The sequence below is a fragment of the Cnephaeus nilssonii genome (genome assembly GCF_951640355.1).
Source record: "Cnephaeus nilssonii genome assembly, chromosome: 9".
Classification (NCBI taxonomy): Eukaryota; Metazoa; Chordata; class Mammalia; order Chiroptera; family Vespertilionidae; genus Cnephaeus; species Cnephaeus nilssonii.
Window position 1 is genome coordinate 77364800 of NC_137080.1, and position 23372 is coordinate 77388171.

At 41.1% G+C, this 23372-nt stretch overlaps 1 protein-coding gene across 2 annotated transcripts; it reads right to left on the reverse strand.

Annotated features, from left to right (window-relative positions):
• Positions 1 to 20037: 20037 nt before the first annotated feature.
• On the reverse strand, positions 20038 to 23073 carry IL17A (interleukin 17A; the record flags this gene model as incomplete). Of its 2 annotated transcripts, none has more annotated exons than XM_079779839.1 (3): positions 20038 to 20275; positions 21752 to 21948; positions 23047 to 23073. In XM_079779839.1, 3 exons carry the CDS (start codon positions 23071 to 23073, stop codon positions 20038 to 20040), a joined length of 462 nt encoding a protein of 153 aa, XP_079635965.1. The 2 variants fall into 2 exon arrangements, with proteins under 2 accessions (XP_079635965.1, XP_079635964.1); XM_079779838.1 differs by having other exon boundaries at positions 21752 to 21954.
• Positions 23074 to 23372: the final 299 nt, after the last annotated feature.

Genomic DNA, 23372 nt, shown 5'->3' on the forward strand with positions numbered 1-23372 from the left:
GAGGCTTGGGTTTCCCTAGCGATGGAGGAAGCCAAGCTTTCCGCCTGCCCTTGCCGGCCCAGGCCTCCACTTAAGGCTACAAAGTTTCAATGATAGAAGGTAAATAAATCTCAACATAAATGGTGGCAGCCACGGAGCTGGAAAGAGTGGGAGGCTAGGGTTGCCCCCGGCAATGGAGGGAGCCAAACTTCTGAAGCCCTGGCCTGCCTTGGCCTCTGCTCCAGGCTACAAAGTTTCAATTATAGAAGATACATAAATCCCAACAGAAATGGCTGCTGCCACGGAGCAAGCAGGAGGCTTGGCTCCACTCCAGGCTACAAAGTTTCAATTGTAGAAGATAAATAAATCCCAGATACCAGGGCCTCCACTTGGGTCGCTGGGGGGCATGGCCGGCCTGCAAACCACCACAGGCCCCTCGCCCAGGCTGCCCCACGCCCCAAGGGAACCCCCACCCTGATCCGGGACACACTTCATGGCAAACCAGCTGGCCCCAAACCATGTACCAGGCCTCTATCCTATCTAATAAAAGAGTAATATGCAGATTGACCATCACTCCAATACACAAGATGGCTACCCCCATGTGGTCAAAGATCCTTCCCCCATGTGGACACACGATGGCCACCACAAGATGGCCAGCAGGGAGGGCAGTTGGGAGGGACCAGGCCTGCAGGGGAGGGCAGTTAGGGGCAAATAGGCTGGCACGGGAGCAGTTAGGCATCAATGAGGCTGTCAGGGGAGTGGTTAGGGGGTGATCAGGCTGGCAGGCAGAAGCGGTTAGGGGCAATCAGGAAGGAAGGCAGGCGAGCAGTTGGGAGCCAGCAGTCCTGGATTGTGAGAGGCTTGTCCCAGATTGGAGAGGGTGCAGGCTGGGCTGAGGGACACCCCCCGTGTACGAATTTTGTGCACCAGGCCTCTAGTATATATATAAAAGCCCAGAGACCAAAACAGTGGAACAACAGGAATGACCAGTGGTTATGACGTGCACTGCAGCAGCCAACCAGCCTGATCCAGGCCCGATCGGCCCCCAACACCCCAATTGGGGGCGGGGCCGGCTGGCCAACTGCCTGTGGCCCCTCCCCACTGCCAGCACGGCCTGGCTCAATAGGCCCCCATTGGGATGGGCTGGCCAGACCCCAGACATGCATGAAATTGTGCACCAGGCCTCTAGTTTTTCTATAAAGACATAGTCTGCAGAGATGCAACTCTGCCTACAGTATAAATAACCATTAAAATCACCTCTTACAAAGCAATTTAATCCCCAGGAACTGCAGCTTCCCAAGTTGCTCCACTTTACACAGGGGTGGGCAAAAGTAGTCTAATAATAATAATACAATAATAAATAAATAATACAAGAATAAACTCTGGTTCACATACAACTGTAAACCTACTTTTGCCTATGCCTATAGTTATATAATTATAGGGCCCAACTGTGTGCATTTCTCAGAAAAAAAAAATAGGGAGTTTTAAGACACATATAATGCAAGGCAAGAAAAATGCTTGCTTCTTGGAAATGTACATTTTAAAATTCTACTATTAGGTTTCAAAGATTACTGGGCACTCTTACTGAGTGAAAATGATCTCATGCCTTGTAATTATTCTGAAGTCGAACAGAGCTGAGTCTCTGGTTTAACTTATTTGCCCGAGCTCTGTGTTCAAAAGCACTCTGCACTACTAGAAAATGGCGATGAACTGATGTTCATAATGAGAACGATCTCAGAAATTGTTTTCTCAGTAATCAAGAGAATATAACATTCCATTGTTTTTAGAGTGCTGTAGAGTCTATCTGATTGTTTTCTTCTTTAAAAATCTTTCTTGTGTGGGGTAGTCGGCTGAATAATGACCTTTAACGATATTTAGGTCCTAATACCTGTGAGTGTTACCTTAAATGGCAAAGAACCATTGTACATATGATTAAATAAAGGGTATTGGGATGGGGAGATTATCCTGGATTATTATGATAGACCCCAAATGTAGTCACACGTGTCTTTTTTTTAAAAAATTATTTTATTGATTTTTTACAGAGAGGAAGGGAGAGGGATAGAGAGCTAGAAACATCGATGAGAGAGAATCATCGACCAGCTGCCTCCTGCACACCCCCTACCAGGGATGTGCCCGCAGCCAATGTACACGCCCTTGACCGGAATTGAACCTGGGACCTTTCAGTCCGCAGACCGATGCTCTATCCATTGAGCCAAACCGGTTTCGGCATCACATGTGTCTTTATAAGACGGAGGCAGAGGAAGCTTTGATGACAGAGGAGAATAGCATGGTGTGAGGACTGAAAGCAGAGGTTGGAGTAATCTGCCCCGGAGATAGAGGAAGGAGCCACCATGCAAGGAATGCAGCGCTAGGAGCTGGAAAAGCAAAGACACATTCTCCCCTTGAGCCTCTGGAGGGGGCACAGCCCTGCCTGCACCTTGACTTTGGCCCAGTGAACTTGTAAGAGACTACACGTATGCTGTTTAAAGTCACCAATTTGTGGTAGTCTGTTATAGCTGTGTTAGGAAAAAAATCAGATGCTTTGTGTATCTGATTGTTTTTGAAAATCTGGCATGGGTAACTCCTCATCAGCTTGGATGTTGGATCAGCCTGAGCATTGTACTCCCGGGCTGAAAGAGCATCCACTCTAGGAATTATCAGGCATGATCTGCTCATTTCTAATCTCTGGGCCACTGTCCCTGCCACAGAACAGTAATTTCGGTCTGAAGTTTTCAGGCCCCTTTTCAATCCTTCGGGACAATTTACTTTATCTGATGACCAGCCCAGTGGAAGAACATTTTCGGTGACAGCAGGAGTGCGGGCTGGGAAATGCTCTGACTCACCCCTGTGGTGGGTCTGACAGGAGGCAGAAGGATGCTGTTTCAGTTTGACTGTGGTATGCCCTGTGTGGGAGACATACGAAGAGCATTGTGGGACCCAAAGCTGGCTTCTCATCATCGGACCAAAACAGGCAACTTCTTACAGTAACCTCAGGGGAAGGAAGTCAGTGTCAGTGGAGTGCTCCTTCCACGAACTTAAACGAGATGTCTGACCTACATTTTCAGCCTCCAAAATGACCTTTATTTACTACTAGCAGTTCAAGGTTAAATGCATAAAAGTAAATATCGCACGGCAGTCCTATTTGATGTAAAGAGTGTTTGAAATCCTTTGTCTTCATCAAATTCTTTGAATTTGATATATTAAAGGCAATAAGGCAAAAAGTTGAGCAGGTAATTGTTTTTCTTTGTGGGCGTGCTGTTTTTTAGGAAAAGCTGCCTCCTTCACTTCTGGGGCCTTTCACTCTTTGTGGCCATCCTCACTTGGGATTCTTCCAGGAAGTCAGCTATGGCTGGGCCTCAAGCTTAGCAAAACAGACCATTTTCTATGTGATAGGGTTTGCAGGGCACTGGGAAGGAACTCTGCCGCTAAGGTATATCTTTGTACTTTGCTGAAATCTTCTCTTTGAAATGTCACTTTTCAGGGCTTTTGGGGAAAATGCACAGCTCCAGGAGGTTGACACATTGAGCTGGTGAAGTGGATTCAATTTTCCAGAGAGTCTTCAAAAACACTCTTTATAAGGTTCTAGCACTGTGTCAGCAGGGGAATCAAAGATCAATAAGGCACTGTTCTCTCCACTGTGATGGTCATGAACTAGAAGGAGAAATAGAAAAAAGCCAGCCAATATTACTCTTGTCAGCCCAGGTCTTTGTCTATGTAAATTTAGTAGATAAAGTGCCCTACAAATCCTATTTTAAGTTTACATTGTTTAGATACTATGTTTGGTTTAATTTTGATGCTGTAAAAACAACATCCAATCATTTGCACTTGTCCATTAAAAATCACTCTGTAAGATGAGGCATGAGATTTGCTCTTTATATTTGACTGGTGCCCAGGTGCACGGATTCGTGCACATTGAAAGGAAATTAATTAGAAGTTGGCTGGTGGGGTGGGACTGGGCGAGACGGGCCGGACACGCCCTGGAGCCAACCTCCCAAGGTCCCTCCCTGGTGGGCTGCACCTGGGGCAGCGCCGTGGCTCAAAGGGCGTCTGTTGAATTTATTTTTTATCAGAGATACCATTGATGGAGACGTGCCAGTGATGACCTGATTTGATCAAGACAAATAGTCCATTGGGATAATCTATGCCCCAAAGTAGGCTAATTGAGCCCTTCATCACAAATGGCTCCTTTACTGGTATAGACACAGTATATGGCTGCAGGTCTTAATCCTAGGGTACTGATACAACATAAGAAGGATAAAAGCATGTTTATTTCAGTATTTCTTTTTGTGGGTGAGATATTTCTTCTGATGGTTTGAATATGAAGCTTTGTTTTAGAGTGAATTATTTGCTAGATTTTGTAGTTTTTCCCAGCTTGAGTGGATTCTTACCTTACTGTTTCTCTGCTTGTACATGCTGCCACAAGGGGGTGCAATAAGCCATAACCACGGTGGCCTAGACTTTTCTTTTAGCCTCAGGTTCTGGGTTTTCAGATATTGACTCTTTCTTAGAGCCATTTTCATTTAATCTCATATTATCCATTCATTACATATTTCATTAAAAATGTAAATGGCCCGGTCAGCATGCTCAGTGGTTGAGCGTTGACCTATGAACCTGGAGGGCATGGTTCAATTCCAGGTCAGGGCACATGCCAGGATTGTGGGCTGATCCCTAGTGGGGGGCATGCAGGAGGCAGCTGATCAATGATTCTCTCTCATCCTTGATGTTTCTGTTTCTCTCTCCCTCTCCCTTCCTCTCTGAAATCAGTAAAAATATATTTTAAAAAATATATATAAATGACTTTTTCAAATTAGCAAACAACCATTTTTTGTGTTTGTGTTTTTTTCAATAATTTTTAATTTTTATATTACAGTTGATATATCCTACCTAATAATAGACAAATATGCAAATTGACCATACCTCTGACACATCCACAAACCACGCCCACAAGCCACGCTCACCATCCAGTCAGAGCGAGCATGCAAATTAACCCAAACCAAGATGGCTACAGCCACAGAGAGCAAGGTTTCCTAGGTAACAGAGGAAGCCAAGCTTTCCACCTGCCCTTGGCAGGCCTAAGCCTCCACTCAAGCTACAAAGTTTCAATTATAGAAGGTAAACAAATTCAAACAAATGGCGGCAGAATGGAGCTTGAGAGAGCAGGCCAGGGTTGCCCCCGGCAACAGGGGAAGCAAAGCTTTCCGCATACCCTGGCCGGGCCCACCCGCTTAAGGCAACAAAGTTTCAATTATAACCCCAACACAAATGGCTGCGGGCCTCGGAGGGAGCCCCAGGCTTGGCTCCGCTCCAGGCTACAAAGTTTCAATTGTAGAAGGAAAATAAATTCCAGATACCAGGGCCTCCGCTTGGGTTGCCAGGGGGCATGGCCGGCCTGCCAACCACCACAGGCCCCTCATCCAGGCCGCCCCACGCCCCAAGGGAACTCCCACCTGATCCAGGACACCCTTCAGGGCAAACCAGCTGGCCCCCACCCTTGCACCAGACCTCTATCCTATCTAATAAAAGAGTAATGTGCAGATTGATCATCACTGCAACACACAATATAGTTGCCCCCATGTGGTCAAAGATCCTGCCCCCATGTGGACACAAGATGGCCACCACAAGATGGCCAGCAGTTGGGAGGCACCTGGCCTGCAAGGGAGGGCAGTTGAGAAGGACCAGGCCTGCAAGGGAGGGAAGTTGGAGGTGATCAACCCTGCAGGAGAGGGCAGTTAGGGGTGACCAGGCCGGCAGAGGAGGGAAGTTGGGGGCAAACAGGCTGGCAGCAGAGTGGTTAGGGGGTGATCAGGCTGGCAGGCAGAAGCGGTTAGGGGCAATCAGGAAGGCAGGCAGGCAAGCAGTTGGGAGCCAGCAGTCCTGGATTGTGAGAGGGCAGTCAGACATGCCTTGAGGGGTCCCATATTGGCGAGGGTACAGGCTGGGCTGAGGGACAACCCCCCCTCTGTGCACGAATTTCGTGCATTGGGCCTCTAGTAATATTATATTAGTTTCAGGTATACAACCCAGTGATTAGACATTTATATAACTTAAGAAGTGATCACTCCGATAAATCTAGTACCCATCTGTCACCAGTTGTAGTTCTTATAATATTATTGACTGTATTTCCTATGCTGTACTCTATATCCCCATGACTATTCTGTAACTACCAATTTATACTTCTTAATCTCTTCACCTTTTTGAAACAGTTCCCCAAACCCCCTCCTACCTGGCACTGCAAACAACCATTATTTTTAAAGCTGTCAATTTTCAGATCATAAAGGCACCCATTTAAAATGAAATAGATGCTCATTTAAAATCAGAAATTATAAAGAAAACATTAAAGTTATCCACTCCCCACGACCCAAAGTAATTCCTGTTACTATTTTTATGTACTTTCTTCCTGTTTGCAAATGCCTTATTTCAAATAGTTTGTTTTATCTTCCTCATCTGATTTTACCCAAGTATTTCTACTACATTTTAAGCATTTAAAAAGGTTTCATAATATTTTATGATAAACTATAATAGTTTTGTACACAGAGTTTTATTTATATACTTTTGCATTATTTGGCTCTGATAACTTTCTGAAAGTGTAGTTACTAGTCCAAAGAGCATGAATGTTTTTAAGGTTCTTGAATTAAATTATAAAATTGTCAGAATATTGTGCCCATTTACATTTATTAGCAGTGAATAATTGCTCAATTTAGCACATTCTTTCCCACACTTTCTATTATAGTTAAAAAAGCAAACTTCTAATTTGATAGGCCAAATGTAGGTAATTATTTAATATGAATTTATTTGATAATTAGTATAGTAAATATTTTTGCATGTGCTTCAAAGACATTTTGATGTCTTATTACGTTGTTAGTTTATATATTTTGTCCTTTGAGCAGATGTTCTTAATGCTTGTCTTATCATTTAACATGAGCCTTTCATATTCATTCAGTCAACAAATGTCTATTGAGCACCTATAAGGTGCCAGACATTGTTCTAGGCACTGCGGATAGAGCAGTGAACAACACAGACCAATTCCTATCCACAAGAAGCTTTCGTTCTAGTGAGGATATGTAGACAAAAACAGAATAAGCAAGTGAAATAGTATATGAGAAGGAGATGAATGCCAGGGAGAAAAATAAATAAGGAAGTTGAAGAGGGAGTGACAGGTGGTCAGAGAAGCCTTCGCTGAGAAGGTGACACTTTTCCAAAGACTCAATAAGGGAGGGAAGTTCCTGAGGCTATCTACAGTGGAAGAGTGTAGCAGGTGGACGGAACAGTAAGGGCAAAGGCCCGGAGGTGGGACTGTGTCTAGTATTCAGGTTAATAATCTAGGTATTAGACTCTTGCAGTATTTGTGACACATATTTTCTCAGTTTTTGCCTTTTGGTTAAATGTTTTAACATGTAGATGATTTACAATTTTCTGTAGGTTAATCTATCACTTTTTTTTTGCGTGTGTTTCCCCCCCGTATCTTTTTAAAACTCTTAATTGAGAAATGTATCATATGTGCACAAGAATGAATAAAATGTATGCGTACAATTTAAAGAATTAAATTAAAACAAACAAAGTCCGAACACCCCAAACTGGGCTACCAAGTTAAGAAGTGAAACACTGCCAGGACTCTAAGCCTGGTGCTCCTCCCTCCCCTCTAGAAGGGACCACTATCCTGACTTCAGTGTTCATCCTCCTCTTGCTTTTCTCTATAGTTGTATCACACTTACATTTGTACCCTTAACTGGTATATTACTTAGTTTTGAGAAACCAAGTGGCAAACACAAACCTCGCTGATGAGGAGAAGCACCACTCCCATTGCTGGGGGAGGCCCCCAGGAGCCCAGTTGAATCCTTTATCTCTGTTGCAGTCTGCCTTCAGCTTCCCTGAGAGTTTGCAAGTGCACCTGGGGAGGGCAGGAGTGAGACCTGGGAAACCTGAGAGGTGAGGGGTGGGGCTGGCTGCCCCTAGAATCTGGTGCAGAGCTGTATTTGCAATGCATCTGCTCATCCAGAGATCTCATTTCCCAGCACCGCTTACAATTATGAGTTGAAAAGGGGACTGGGTTCCTGAATCTCCACATAGAGGAGACATTCCCACTGACCAGGAACACCTTATTTGAAATATTTTGTGATGTTTTAGTCTGGGCTGTTATAATAGAACTAGAGGCCTGGTGCATGAATTTGTGCATTGGTAGGGTCCCTCAGCCTGGCTGACGATTGGGGCCTATTGGGGCTGCGGGAGGTTGGCTAGCTGGCCCCATCGGGGCTGATTGGGGCTAGCCAGCTGGAGGGACTGTGGGAGGTTGACTGGCCGCGGGAGGTTGGCTGTGGGAGCACACTGACCACCAGGGGGCAGCTCCTGCATTGAGCGTCTGCCCCCTGGTGGTCAATGCGCATCATAGTGACTGGTCAACCGGTCATTCAGTCGTTTGGTTGTTTTGTCACTTAGGCTTTTATATATATAGATACCAGAGACTAGGAGGCTTATAAACAACAGAAGTTTATTTCTTACAGCTCTGGAGCTTGGGAAGACCAAGATCAAGGTGTGACAGAGGACTAGTTCCTGGTTCATAGGCAGTTACCTTCTTGCTGTATCCTCACATGGCAGAAAGGGTGAGTGAACTCTCTGGGGCCTCTTTTACAAGGGCGTTAATCCCATGAGAGCGCCCCTCATGACCTTAACACCTCCCAAAGTTTCCACTTCAAAATATCATCACACTAGGAATTAGGTTTAAATTTTTTTTCTTTCATTAATTTTTTTTTTCCATTCAATCTATAGCATGTGAGTGAAAAAGAAACTTCTGTTCTGCCATTATGCATTTTGGATCTATTCTTTAGCTATTTAGCCTACCTTAACTGATACTGCAAGTTCTTGATATCCTGCAGAAATATAGTCAAGGTGAACAAGCTGCTCTGTATTTTTTGTTTCTCAGTCTGGTATGTCCAATTTCCAGTTTTCAAAGGCAGGTCAAAACAGACACTCTGGTGGCAGGGAAATGGGTTTCTTAAACGAATTCAAGAAGCAGGGCAAGGAGATGAGAAACTTCATTAGCTCATAACCAAGAGAGGCCAAATACAAATAAGAATCTGCCCTCAGTATTAAAAGAGAGCTCAGTGGTAGTGGAGATGTTTCTGATAACCATCTTCAATGTGTCTGCTCTTTATGGCTCTAGCCCTGGTGCACAGCTGTCATCCTGGGATCTCCTTTCACATCCTGCCAGGAATGTGTCTTTCCTATGTGACTCCTTCTTTCCTGTACTCCATATCTTCCTATGTCTTGGTGTACTCTCCTTTTTTGATGGAGCACATCTTTAAATAGTTTCTTGAGAAAGGTTGCATGGGAGGCATATTATTTGAGGTCTTACATATCTGGTAATGTCTTTTTTTTCTTCCTTCATAACACACTTTCACTCTGAAGTTTTGTGTCAGAAATTATTTTCCTTCAGAATTTTTTTTATTATTTTAGACTAATTGCCAATAGATGGGACATATATTTTTAAAATATCTATTGTGTAGCTAGCCAGTTTCTGAACATTCTTATTACAGCTAATGGGTTTCTTATTGATTTGGTTATTTTTTTTTCTTGGTATGTAATTTACCCTCTATAAATAAGGATTTTGTGTTTTCTTCTCCAACATTTGTTTCATTGCTGGACAGACAGTGTTAAATAATAGTGTCTCTGCATGTGTTTTTTTCCTGATAATTTCCTATTTCTTTTGCTTTTGAATTTTGCTTTTGAATCAGTATTTAGTTGGTCTTTTGTATTTTATTTTAATTTTATTTTTTAATTACAATTGATATTTGATATTATTTAATATTAGTTTCAGGTATATAGCATAATGGTTGGGCATTTATATAATTTATTAAGTGATCCCCTTGATAGTTCTAGTTCCCACCTGGCAAGATACATAGTGATTATAATATTATTGACTATTTTCCCTGGCTTTACTTTACATTGCCATGACTATTTTGTAACTACCAATTTTCACTTCTTAATCCCTTTACCTTGTTCACACAGCCTCCCCCTACCCCCTCCATCTGGTGATCAGTTGTTTGTATCAATGATTCTATTTCTGTTTTGTTTGTTCATTTATTTTGTTCTTAGGATTCCACATCTAAGCGAAATCATATGCTATCTGTCTTTCTCTGACCTATTTCACTTAGCATAATACCTTCTAGGTCCATCCATGTTGTCCCAAATGGTAAGATTTCATTTTTTTTTTTTATGGCCAAGTAACATTCCATTGTATATATTTAACACATCTTTGTCCCATAGTCCATTGATGGCATAGTTTGTTTCATATCTTGGCTATCCTATATAATAAAAGGGTAATATGCAAATCAACCAAATGGCGGAACCACTCGTCGTGATGATGCGCATTGACCACCAGGGGCAGATGCTCAATGCAGGAGCTGCCCCCTGGTGATCAGTGGGCTCCCACAGGGGGAGTGCTGCTCAGCCAGAAGCCGGGCTCAGGCCTCACAGCTGGCCAGCACAGTGGCGGTGGCGGGAGCCTCTCCCACCTCCGCGGCAGTGCTAAGGATGTCCCACTGATGGCTTAGGCCCGCTCCCTGAGGGCTCCTGGACTGCGAAAGAGCGCAGGCCAGGCTGAGGGACTCAGCCAAGTGCACGAATCTTGTGCACCAAGCCTCTAGTTACACATAATGCTGGTTCCATGCGTACTTGAAAACAATAATCCTACTGATTTAGAATGAAATATTCCAAAAATATGAATTAAATTTATCTGGTCTAAAGTATCATTTAAGGCTACTGTTTCCTTGCTGATTTTCTGTCTGGAAGATCTATCCATTGATATCAATAAGGTGTTAAAGTCTCCCTTTATGACTGCATTACTGTCAGTTTCTCCCTTTAGGTCCACCAATATTTGCTTTAAATATTTAGGTGCCCCTATGTTGGGTCCATAAATGTTTACAAGGGTTATATCTTCTTGTTGGATTGATCCTTTTATCATTATGAAATGTCTCTTGTCTCTTATAGCCTTTGTTTTAGAAGTATTTTTTTGTCTGATATAAGTATTGCTACCCCACCTTTTCTCCATTTGCATAAAATATATTTTTCCATCTCTTTACTTTCAGTCTGTGTGTGTCTTTAGATCTGAAGTGGGTCTCTTGTGTACAGCATATGTACGAGTCTTACTTTCTTATCCATTTTCTTTTTATTGGAGTGTTGAATCCATTTATATTTAAGGTGATTATTGAAAGGTAAGTAGTTATTGCCACTTTATTATTCATACTTAAGTTATTTCCCCCCTTATACTTCTTAAAGAAGTCCCTTTAAAATTTCTTATAATGATTTGTGGTGATAAATTCCTTTTAACATTCTTATCTGGGAAGTTCTTTATCTTTCCTTAATTCTAAATGATAGCCTTGCTGGGTAAAGTAATGTTGGTTGTAGGTCCTTACTTTTCATCACTTTGAATATTTTGTGCCAGTTCCTTCTGGCCTGTAAAGTTGCTATTGAGAAATCAGCTGACAGTTTTACCTTTGTAGGTAACTAACTGCCTTTCTCTTGCTCTTTTAAGATTCTCTGTCTTTTTTTTTTTTTACTACCTTTATTAATTTTATTATTAATTTCTTATACATGCACACATATGCATACACATAGGCACACACATGTCTGTCTCAGGTTAGTCTGTTAGGTTTCATTTATTTTTCATTCTTGTGGAAGTATTATACTGTTGAATTATGGCCATTTGCAAATAAATTTTAATACCTAGCAAAACAACTTCCCCTCAACTCTCTTCAAAATTACTTTAGTCCTTCCTACACATTTGTTCTTCTAGTTAAATTTTAAATTAACTTTGCCAGGTTTAAAAGAAAAAAACACCTTTTGCTGAGATTATTACTGTAATTACATTAATGCTATGAGCTCCTTACGAATAGTTGATATTTTTATAATATTTTCACTTTTCTTTTTTATTGTCTATTTTGTCATTTTCACATAGATTTTTACATGTTAATTTTGGAATTATTCAGTGACATATTATTTTAAATTGTTTGTAGCCTTTTCATTATATTTCCAATCTCATTATTGCTGGATGTTCAGGAAAATTAAAATGTTATCTTGAATTCAACTACTCTCCTGTCCTCTTATAGAAATTCCAATAATATTTTAGATGATTCTCTTGGGTTTTCTAGTTACATGATGCTCATGTATGAAAAGTAAGGATAATATTGTTCCCTCTGTTTAAATCATTACTTTTATTTTCATGAATCATGTATTTTTGCCTTGGCTTCTACTTTAAAGTTGCATTTTGTGAATAACCTGATCTCTCCTTTGCCCACTCCCTTTTTTATCTTTAATTTTTGACATTTTTACTGTGATATGTCTTGGTGTGAGCCTCTTTGGGTTCATCTTGTTTGGGACTCTCTGCTGCTTCCAGTGACTGTCCTGTACTACTACCCGGTAAGAGCTACAAAGTGGTTGGCGATTGGTAGCTGCTGTGCTAGGTCTGGAAGAGTGTGGAGAAGCCACACCACGAACCCGAGGCCGCTGCCACCCGCATTTGGCCGGGGACTGTTCGGCAAGAGGGCACCCTGAGGCCTGCCACTGCCTGCTGGGTACCCATAAGTCGTAGCCACTATGAGAGCCTCGGGCAATATGTGAGTTGGCTGTGGGGAAGTATTAGGGATTTGCCAGGGTGGGGCTACTGGTATAGTGGTGTTCACCAGGCTAATGCTGATTCAGATTTGGCTGTGTGGAGGGAGGCCTCAACCCAGCAAAGAGGGTGCCTGCCTGCCTGCTTTGTTGCGGGGAGGGGAGGGAGGTGCTCTACCCAGGGACAATGGCAGCTGTTTTCCTCACCCTGAAGTCACACAGCTGTTTCTCCCTGTATGTCTCTGGTGCACCTCAAACTGCTGTCCCTTTGCTGGAGCCCAGGGTGAATTCCTGTGAGGTAGTGATCCTGTGTGTGGGCCCTTTAAGAGGGTACCTGGGTTTCCGGACGCCTTCCATTTCACCCAGATACACTGAATCCCCGCTGATTTTCACAGCCAGATGTTGTGGTGGCTCTTCTTCCTGGCATTGATGCTCCGTGGTGGGGAGCCTGGTGTGGGGATGAGACCCCCTCACTCTTCAGGGGGGCCTACACCGCTGAGATATCCCTTTGGATTCTCAACCACCACATGTAGGTGTGGGGCCAGCCTGTTTCACGTCTCTACCCCTCCTCCCAGTCTTGTGGTAGTTTTATATCCTTATTTATAGGACTTCTGTTCAGGTACTCTTCAAATGGTTCTCCAGGTTGATTGTTTTTTAATTTAGTCATAATTTTGGGGTGGTCATGGGAGTAGAACAGTGCTGTGTACCTACTCCTTTTATCTTAACCTGAACTGGTTTGTCTTTTATCTTTTGCAGAGTCTTAAAAGGCTTATATTTTGTTTTACATCTATTGATATTTACCTTTAAATTTTAGCCTGCTTACCATATTAGGTGACCTTTAAATTATCTACTTAGCAAAGCCAATAATAGAGTGACAACTTTGACTTTAATAAAGCTGAGGAATTTTGTGTCTTTCTACTTGGCTTATTGAATCCTGGATTGTATGTATACATAATGATGATTAGCTAGATCATAATTTTGGATGTTCTATTTTCTCAATGCTGATTATTATTGTATTATTGGCTAATTTTTTCGATATCTCACTTTTTTCACAATTTCTTTTAGTTTTTGCATTTATTTATTTTTTTATTAATCATCCCTTGAGGATATTTTTTTCCATTGATTTTTAGAGAGAGTGGAAGGGGCGGGGGGATGAGAGAGAAACATTGATGTGGGAGAGACACATTGATTGGTTGCTGAAAGGTACTCTTGACCGGGAATTAAACCCGAGACTCTTTAGTCTGTAGGCCGATTCTCTATCCACTGAGCAGTTTTTGCATTTATTTAAAAGGCACTTATAGCCATATTTCAATATAGTTCCATGTATACCAAGTTTCAATGCTCACAGAAGTTCCAGGAAATAAGGTATATAAGGAATAGGTGCCCAGTATTGAATTCTCAGCTTTGATTCATCTCTCAGTCAGCTAAAGTATATCTCTGAATATTGTTTTCACAAAAAGGGTTCCCACATAGCATTTTTCTCCTTTCTCACAGGCTTGGGAAAGTCTTTCTGTTGACTTGACAGAATGTTATGGGACAGGGAATTTTTGGTGAATCATTTATTGTTTCATTCAACAAATATTGAGAACCTACATGTGTTAAACATTGCTCTTTTCTCTTAAAGCAAAACTTGTGTTGAGCCATTACATACATACAAGGAAATGTGCAACCCCTAAGCGCACAACTCAATGCAATTTAACAAATGTTAAATTGTTGGTCAAGATGATTTGCTTAAGCAGTTGCTGTCTGACCTGTACTTTCTCTTCAGTGCCTTTTTTTTTTTTTTTTTTTTTTTTTTTTTTTTTTACCTTTCTGGTGGAAAAGTCTTACATCAATATAATTTTGGCTCCTGATTTAGTGTTTTATGTTTTCCTTCTGGGAGTCTTATATTTTCTTTATTGTTATAAAAGGGTCAATATATTTAAATATGGTCTTTTAAAATTAGTTTGGTCTAAACCTAGTTTTCACATTCACTTACAAAATATAATTTTCCCAAACCAGGAATCTTCTTTCCTATTACAACTTTATTGTATCCCTTGAATGTATTCAGGTTTCTTATTTGAATTTTCTGTCTTCCACATATTTCATCTCTGCTCCCTATCTTTTATATCTACTATCAACTTATACTTAACTACCCATTTATTTCTTTGCTACTCTTCATCTGCATTCCAGGAGAACATCTCAAGTTAGTCCTCTCCAAGAGGTCTCTGTGGTTGTCGGACAGAATGCATCAAAGTCACCCAGTGAGCTTGTTACTGCTCTCCAGGGGTAATTACACTCATTTAAGGATAATGAGAAATGGGGAGACAAGAAGCATAGGTCAAGTCCCTAATGTGGTTTGGAGCTTTGTGAGAGGTTTAATCTATAAACAAACATTTCTTTTCTTAAATTTATTGAACCACTCCCCACTAGCCTTAAACGAATCACTTTCAGCACTCATTTCAGGAGCAGTCTTTCAGGAGGTCAGTATGCAGCATCTTCGCTTTTTCATAACACCATTGCCTCCAAAATGCTGTCCCTGGCTAACTGCTTTTCATTCATCCAAATCAACAACAGTTTTTCTTCTTCAATTGTCTGTGATCATCGTTTCTTTCACACCTTAGCAACATCAGCACTCTTGATGGCCTCTTTATATTTTAAAATCGTGCTAATTGTTCATTTTACCAGCAACAAAAATAACGCCCCCCCCCCCCCCAAACCTGAAAATATTCACAGCAGGATTTCCTGAGATGTATATGATGTGAGGTTTAGTGGTAAACTGACTTGCATTTTCTCCTTTGTGGCCTGAGAGACACTTTTTGTCATGCTGAAAGGGTTGTCGGGTAAAGAACTGATATTTTGTTTGAAAACAGAGACATTTTTTTCTGGGAACAACTTGGTCGAGAACGAGGTTTCACTATAAAAAGTCCTGGGGATGCAAGGTACACATGGCAATGATAGTTAACAATTGAATATTTGAAAGTTGCTAAGAGAGTCCATCTTAAAAATTCTCATCATAAGAAGAGAAAGTTATAACTATGTGTGGTAATGAATGTTAATGAAATTTATTGTGCTAATCATTTCATAATATACTAGAGGCCCGATGCATGAAATTAGTGCAAGAGTAGGCCTTCCTTCCTTTCGGCCGCCGGCACCCGGGACCCAGGCTTCCCTCCTGCTGGCACCCAGGACCCGGGTTTCCCTCCTGCTGGCACCCAGGACCCGGGCTTCCCTAGCAAAGGGAAGCCCTGCCCAGCTGCCGCAGCCCACGGGTTGTTGGCCTGGGCCTCCCTCTGCGGGGCGATCATGGGGCGATGGCCAGGCCCCCGACCAATCGCATTGAACCCTCCTTGGCTGGCCTGGCGCCAGTGGGTGTCATAGCGTGGTCCCAGATGGTTGTCCTGATGGTCGTTCCGCTGTTCAGCCATTCAGTCAATTTGCATATTACGCTTTTATTATGTAGGATACATATTTCAATTCATGTTATATGCCTAAAACTAATACAATGTATATGTCAATTATATCTCAGTTTTTTAAAAAGGTGAAAATATCTAAGTCACCAGAACTAAGGAGCCAGAATGAAAAACAAGCATTTCAGTATTTCATTGCTCCAACTTTCTCAAAATATTTAGAATATTTTTTTACAATCTCCCTACTCTCTTATATCCTGCCTTTCTCTAATAAGATTGTTCATGCTCTGTACCTAGGTAAAATGCATGCTAAGTGTACTACTGGTAGCACCCTGTCTGTGTGAGCCATACGTTAAAATGATGACTCTCACAACTAATACTTGAGCTCTTGCAAAGAATTACTACAAAAAATAACAATAAAAGAATCTTTGAAATTAGTATGTATTTTATACTTATAACACAACTCGTTTGGGACTAGCTACATTTCAAGTGCTCAATAGCCATATGTGGTTAGTGGCTCCTGTATTAGATAGTGCAATTCTCGATGGTGCTGCTACAAGAAGACAGAACCTGAACCTCTGTCAGAATGGCTCCCTGAATGTCTAAGTGGAGCAGAGCTCCCTGAGCATCCCTGAGGGAGAGTAACTTGAGCAAGCAATAAACTTTTGTTTATTTGGGCTTTGTCTGTGGCAGCAGTTCTTAATTACCTACTGCGATTAGGCTCCCCCAGAAGTTTGAGAGATAATGAATTTTAATTTATAGGAAGCAAGTCATAGAGACCAGTTAGGGTCATATTAAATGAAACTTTATTTTAAAAATCTACTTTTATTTATTTATTTTTCAATTACATCTGATGTTCAATATATTAGTTTTAGGTGTACAACATAGTATAAAATTCAGCTTTAATAGCAACTTGGGAGTCACGGAGGAGGGAGAGAAAACAAGAAAACTCATGAAGGGTTTGTCACTGATTAGACGAGGGGAATGAGTGACAGAGAAATCCAGGTTTCTCAGTCGGATGAGTAGATGATATCATTTGAGTAGATAAAAAAGGCAATAGGAGAAGCTAGTTTGGGAGAAGAGCTAGTGAGTTTAGTTTTCTCTCTGTTGACTTGGAGGTGTCTATAGACTATTGGTACAAAGTTTACTTGAATTAAGTGTCTGCTATGTGCCAGGTCAGGTGCTGATGGCCTGGCTCTCAAGGGACCACAAACTGGTTAAATAGATAAAGCCAATATAGCATGTAAGAGTAGAGATAAAGGATACCCACAGTGCTCTTGGAGCCAGAAGAGAGGAACCTAGTCTGGGATCACTGCAGTGATGGGTCTGGGAAGGATCTTTAGAAGAAATGAAACCCAAGTAGAGTCTTAGAGCATAGGCAGAGCAGTGGGGAGGGCAGGTGTCTCAGTTTGTTCGGGCTGCTAAAACAAAATGCTACTTACTGGATGGCTCATCAACAACAGAAATATGTTTTTCACAGTTCTGGAGGCTGTAAGTCTGATATCAAGGTGCCAACATAACCGAGTAAGGGCTTTCTTCCACTCAACGATTTTTATTGTCTCTTCACCTGGCAGAATGGATGAGGGAGCTCTCTGGGGTCTCTGTTACTAATCCCACTCATGAGAGCTCTGTCCGCATGACCTAATCATCCCAATGCTCCCTACTTGCTAGTCTCATCACTTTAGGGGTTAGGACTCAACATATGAATTTTGGGGCAACACAAATATTCAGATCATCACAACGGGGTAGGAATAGAGGAACAGGAGGGGAGAAGGTGGAAAAGACAAAGTCCAGGGGACCACAGGACACAGGCATTGAGGGGAAGAACAGTATGATGGTCACAACAAGGACTTCACTATGACCGTGGGGTAAACATCAAGGAGGAAGTGGCATGAGAGAGAGTTGGAGCAGGAACAGGGCCAGATTACAGAGGGTGCATTTTGTCATACCTAATTTTGGCAGGAAGCTGTCACAGTAACTGAGGAGAGAAATGAGAAAAGATTAAGTCCCAAACTTGGACAGGGAGGGGGTTAAGTTGAGGACTTTCAGGGAGTGAAATTTAATGAGTTTGGGGATGTGTGGGTGTTAGGAGTGAGGAAGAGAAAGAGGGAAGAGTCAGGGATGCCTCAGAGATATCTAGCATAGATGATTGGTGGATAATGGTGCTGACTAGGGAACATGAAATAGAATAAAAGCAGTGCATATAAAAGGAGGGGAGACATGGAATGCAGCTGTTTCTTCCCACCACAAAATTCCCAGATATACAATTTAGGGGGAAGTAATGATTCAGAAATATGGATATATATGCCCTCCTTTGCCCTCCATCTCAAAACAAAACCTAATTTTTATTTTCACCACCACCACCACCACCACTCAGGAAAAATTGGGAATTTAGTGGCAGGATTTTAGTGAGAGGTTTTGAAGCATGGAGGCTGTGAAAAACTGCCTATGAAACTCTTGTTGAAAGATTGTGATAGGAGATTATCATGAGAATCAAGATGAAAGCACACAAATGTCAGTGAAAGCAGAGGGGCTGGAGAAGTGGACCCCGGGTTTGGAATTGGAGAAGAAGCAGAGAAAAGTCACGGCCTCTGAGTGAGGCTGGAGCATGCAGGAGAATGAACATGTGCAGAAGGTGGTTGCTCAAAGAATCAGGGAGCCTGTGGAACCGGCCTGAGGACTTCCAGGGGCCTGAGAAGTAGGGCACGATAGCATGTTGGGCCACAGCATGGAAAAAATGGTTGACTCGAAACTTGAAACTAGTCTGGAATTGAATGTGATTCAGTTTTTATTTTACTTGGGCTGAACTTTTCTCATACTTCAAGTTCGTTTCGTCTCAATGGCTTTTCTCTGTGTCCTGGAATGCATTGGAACAGAGGCCCAGAAAAGGAGGGGTCATCCTAGGGATGTGGTCAGAGGAAGAGAAAAATGTTTCTAGATCTCTGGTCGGCATTTATCTTCAAAGGAAGCCCGAGTTTGAGGAGAGACTCACTATTCTAGTCTGAATACTATGTCTTCTCCCAGAACTTTCCCCTTCCTGTCAAACCCCAGGGCACATTATTGGGAGGGTTTCTTCTTTTTCCTGTATGATTTTTTAATAACAGCATGCCATTTTCCCAGGGCCATCATTTTATTTGCTTAATTCATTTTGGAATGCTTGTGTTCACAGCATTGGTTAATACTAGGAGAGGCTGGTCCCTTAATGTTTTGAAGGCATGTAAAATTGAGAACTTGGACTTGTTTGGATCCAGGGTGTTGTTACTCAAAGGCATACTTTGTTTTGCTCTCAAATTTGCATTCTTTTCCAAATACGGAAGAGCTGAGCTGGCCAAAGTACTTTTAATGAGAAAGAATAAGAAAACAAATTTTCTTCCCAAACTGTATTATTATAAATTGTTTTTATTATAAGGGTAAAACAGAGCAGAGAATTAGACTTGTTGTCTTTTGTGAAACCTCAACAATTTAAAAAATTAAGTTAATAAATATGAAATTAGGTATAGTCTTTTCCCCCCCCAGCCATGTTATGCACTCCTAAGAAACAAAGAGGAGAAAATCCTGTATCTATATGTAGAAATTTTCACCTGACATTTATTTCTGTGTAGGATTTTTCTAGGCAGAACAATCACACTATTTCACTTTTCTCTAAAGACTTAACAAACATAAATAGATCCATAAATAGCTCATATAAATATAGGTTTTACCTTTTAAATAATAAAATTCCCAAGTCTAGAATACTGTTTTCTTAAAAAATAAAATAAAATAAGGCCTGTAACTCATTGAAATGGAATCTTATACCCCAGAATTGTCTCAGGGCCTCTTAAATACATAAATAACTTAAAGCCCTTAGAAAAGCAAGTAAGAAGCAAAATGGTACTCAGTTTAAACCTTCCTTCTTGGGGAGAGGGAAAGATGATTCAGAGTCAATATCTGAACCAAAGTGTTACCTATGAAATTTCAGTTGAATTGAACTCATTTAAGAACCCTAGTGAGTTGGTCAGAAATGGGGCTAGGTCTACTCCCCAGAAAGCCTAACACATTCAGAGAGCTGGGATCAGACTGGAAACTCTTAAGCCACGTGGTGGACAATGGGGGTGACACAGGTGCAGCCCACAGTCACCAGTATCTTCTCCAGCCGGAAGGAGTGGGGGCAGCGCCGAGGCTCCCTGCGCAAGACCAGGATCTCCTGCTGGATGGGGACGGAGTTCAGGTGGTGGTCGATCTTCCCTTCAGGATTGACGCAGAACAAGTGGCGGCACTTTGCCTCCCAGATCACAGGGGGATATCTCTCAGGGTCCTCATTGCGGCTACAGGGAGAGACACAAGCCAGGAAGAAAGTGAATTCCTGGTAAAGCAGGAAGGAAATCGAACAGGAATAATTGAAGGGAGACAAATTCAGAGGGTGACAAACTATAGTCATTGCAAATTATCTAAGGGCTGTTAGTCTGAAAAAGAAGTAGTTTCAGGAAAACTTGGATTTTTAAGCACCTGAAATATTATGGAAAAATGGCAATGATCACTTTTTCCCATTTACTTTGAAGAATGAACAAAATAAGGTAGACTGAGACTATAGAAGGGATTTAAGTTCGACATTGAGGATACTTTTATTAGGATACATTCAATAGATGGATAAAGACCAAGGGAATCATCTAGGAATAAAATAGTTGTTAATCTGACTTTAATAAAGTTTGAACATGGAATGCATCAAAATTTTATCTGATAACACATTCCTGGAACAGAGCCCAGAGCTGATTAGAAGTACTAGAAACAAAAGCTTTAGCCACTATATAACCCTTAATTCCCTCTCTCCTCCAGCTGAGTTGATGATTTGCTTTGAGGTGTTTTTTTAAATTTATTTTTTAAAATACATTTTTATTGATTTTAGAGAGAGAGGAAGAAAGAGAAATAGATAAAAACATTAATGAGAAAGAAACATCAATTGAATGCCTCCTGCACACCCACTACTGGGGATCGAGCCTGAAACCCCTACATGTGCCCTGACAAGGAATCAAACTGGTGAACTCTTGGTTCATGGTCCACCCTCAACAACTAAGCCATACCAAGCTGGCTGCTTTGAATCTTAATTGATGTATTTGAACTATTCTTACTAATTGGAAGAGGAGAAAAAACTCCACAGTCAGGTGAATCTGTAGGTGCCACATAATTGAGGCTTATTTGCATAAAACCAAATTATCCGAATATGTTTTTAAATTTAATTCTTCATGGGGGTCTAAATACTAGATGTACTAAGGACACACGAAATATAGATCTGTTGGGATGTAGACCAAGGCTATCTAACCTAAAAAGGGGTGGCAATACCCAAGATAATACTTCTTCTTCCACTGAGATTCAAGCTATATTTTCCAAGTTCTAATAAGACAAAAAAGTGCATAAAAATACCCATTAATTACTAGTAATTTACAAGAAATCTTCTCAATGGAGGCCCTTGTACAGAAAGAGAATTCAAGCATTAATCCCTAAGAGTAAATAAATAGACTTGGGGTATCATAAATATTAGAATGTAGACCATCACAAATTGGGGTGAGTTTTTGGTGTCAATGACAAGGAGATCTAATAGGATGGGTATTGGGGGTAGGGTTGTCTTGTGCTCTAGCAAGTAAGTTTGTAGAATGAAAGTTTGAGAACCATTGTTTTGCACAATGGCCCTTCCAGGTTTGACTGATGATTCTAAGTGAGTAAAAATTTCCCTCAAAGTGATTTAACTGGCAGTGTGATGCATAAAATGTAGAAGAAAACAGATTTTATCTAGGGTCCTTACGTACTGGAGATTCCAAGGTGAGGTGGACCGGTTGTAGTAATCTGAGGGTCTTCTAGAATTTGCATCCCGATTAAGGATGTTTAGGTTGATCCTCACGCTCTGAGGGAAGTTCTTGTCCTCAGTATTTGGGCATTCTGGATTTCGTGGAATTACTACTGCTGCCTTCACTATAGCCACCAGACTCAGCAGGAGTAGCAGTGACTGGAACTGAAAGGGAAAGGGGAGAGAGAGGTGGGAAATTGGATTAGTAAGTGGTTTTTGTTATCAAATTGTAATAACAATTGTATTGCTAATCATAGAGAACATACTATATTCTAGGCCAATCTATTCTAAATTTTCAGATCAGTTAAATAAAAACCTGGCTAGGTGACTAAAATAATATTAAGACCACAGAGTTTTTACCAGTTCTAAACATTCATTTTTTGATTTAGGAAAGGCACATTATTTATTGGCTGGTGGTAATTTTAGTAAAAATGACAAGTCATCATACTGTCAGTACATGCATCACTGTCAGGTCATTGGGATAATATTGACCTTGATTTTCTAGGAGGAAATGTCTTTCTGTGCCATTGTGCTCTATCTTATCATTCTATGAAACCCTATGTGAAAACAAATGTGCCCTTAAGAAAGGGCCATAGAAAATCCAGGTGGTATCAGTATTTGTGTTAGAAACGCTGTTAGTATCATTGGTAAACATCCAACAAAAAACTGGATCCTCTATATGTTTTCTTAGGTATATTTTACAGTTTTCTAAATTTACATGTATTGATTCTATAATCAAATTACATTTCAAAAGAGATATTTTAAGAATATAAAAACCATTTACTCTAAACCACAGTTATACTGTATCTGATGATAATATATGGGTTTGGTGAACCAAGACTATAGTATAATAATAGGATAATGGAAAGAAAAGTTATTGCCACAACTAATTAAATTCTCAAGGATTTAATTTCTTTAATTTTGGATTAAAGAAAAGTGCTGTGGGAGAATTATATTAAATCACTTGTACTTAGAAGAGTAGATTTCCAATAAACATTATTTCTTACTGCACGGAATTATGTCACACTTCTTTGCATGATTTAGCCCCGATATAGCTATCTTTCAGTTTTAATCTCATCTTTCAAACTGATGTGTACCAGTTATTTAACATGCTATACAATGACAAGTATCTACCAAAGCTTTCATTTCCTATTCTACATGATCTCCATAGTCAGAATGCAGAATTTCATGCCCAAGGTCCAGAAGTATCATCTGGTCCAAATCAATAAGAGTATTGCACGTTAATGCAGGACTCACCATGGAGGAAGTTCTCACAGAAGCCATTGTAGTTTCTCTTGATTCACTGGAGATGGATGAGCTTGTGCCTGCTGTGAGATGGATGAAGTAGTATGCTATCTTCTCTCTTTTTATAGCACTTTGATCCTTCTGTGGTCACTTACGTTGGCGTGTCGGGGTGACACCATTTTGGTTAAAAGTTCCATCCCCAAATGAGGTCAGAGAAGAACCTCCCCTTCATGGCGAATAATAACTGCTTCATATCATGAAGGAAACTGGGAAGGACAGAAATTTGTTTCTAAAGTCTATTTCCTTTCTTCATTCTTCAAGGAACTATTACTCATCAG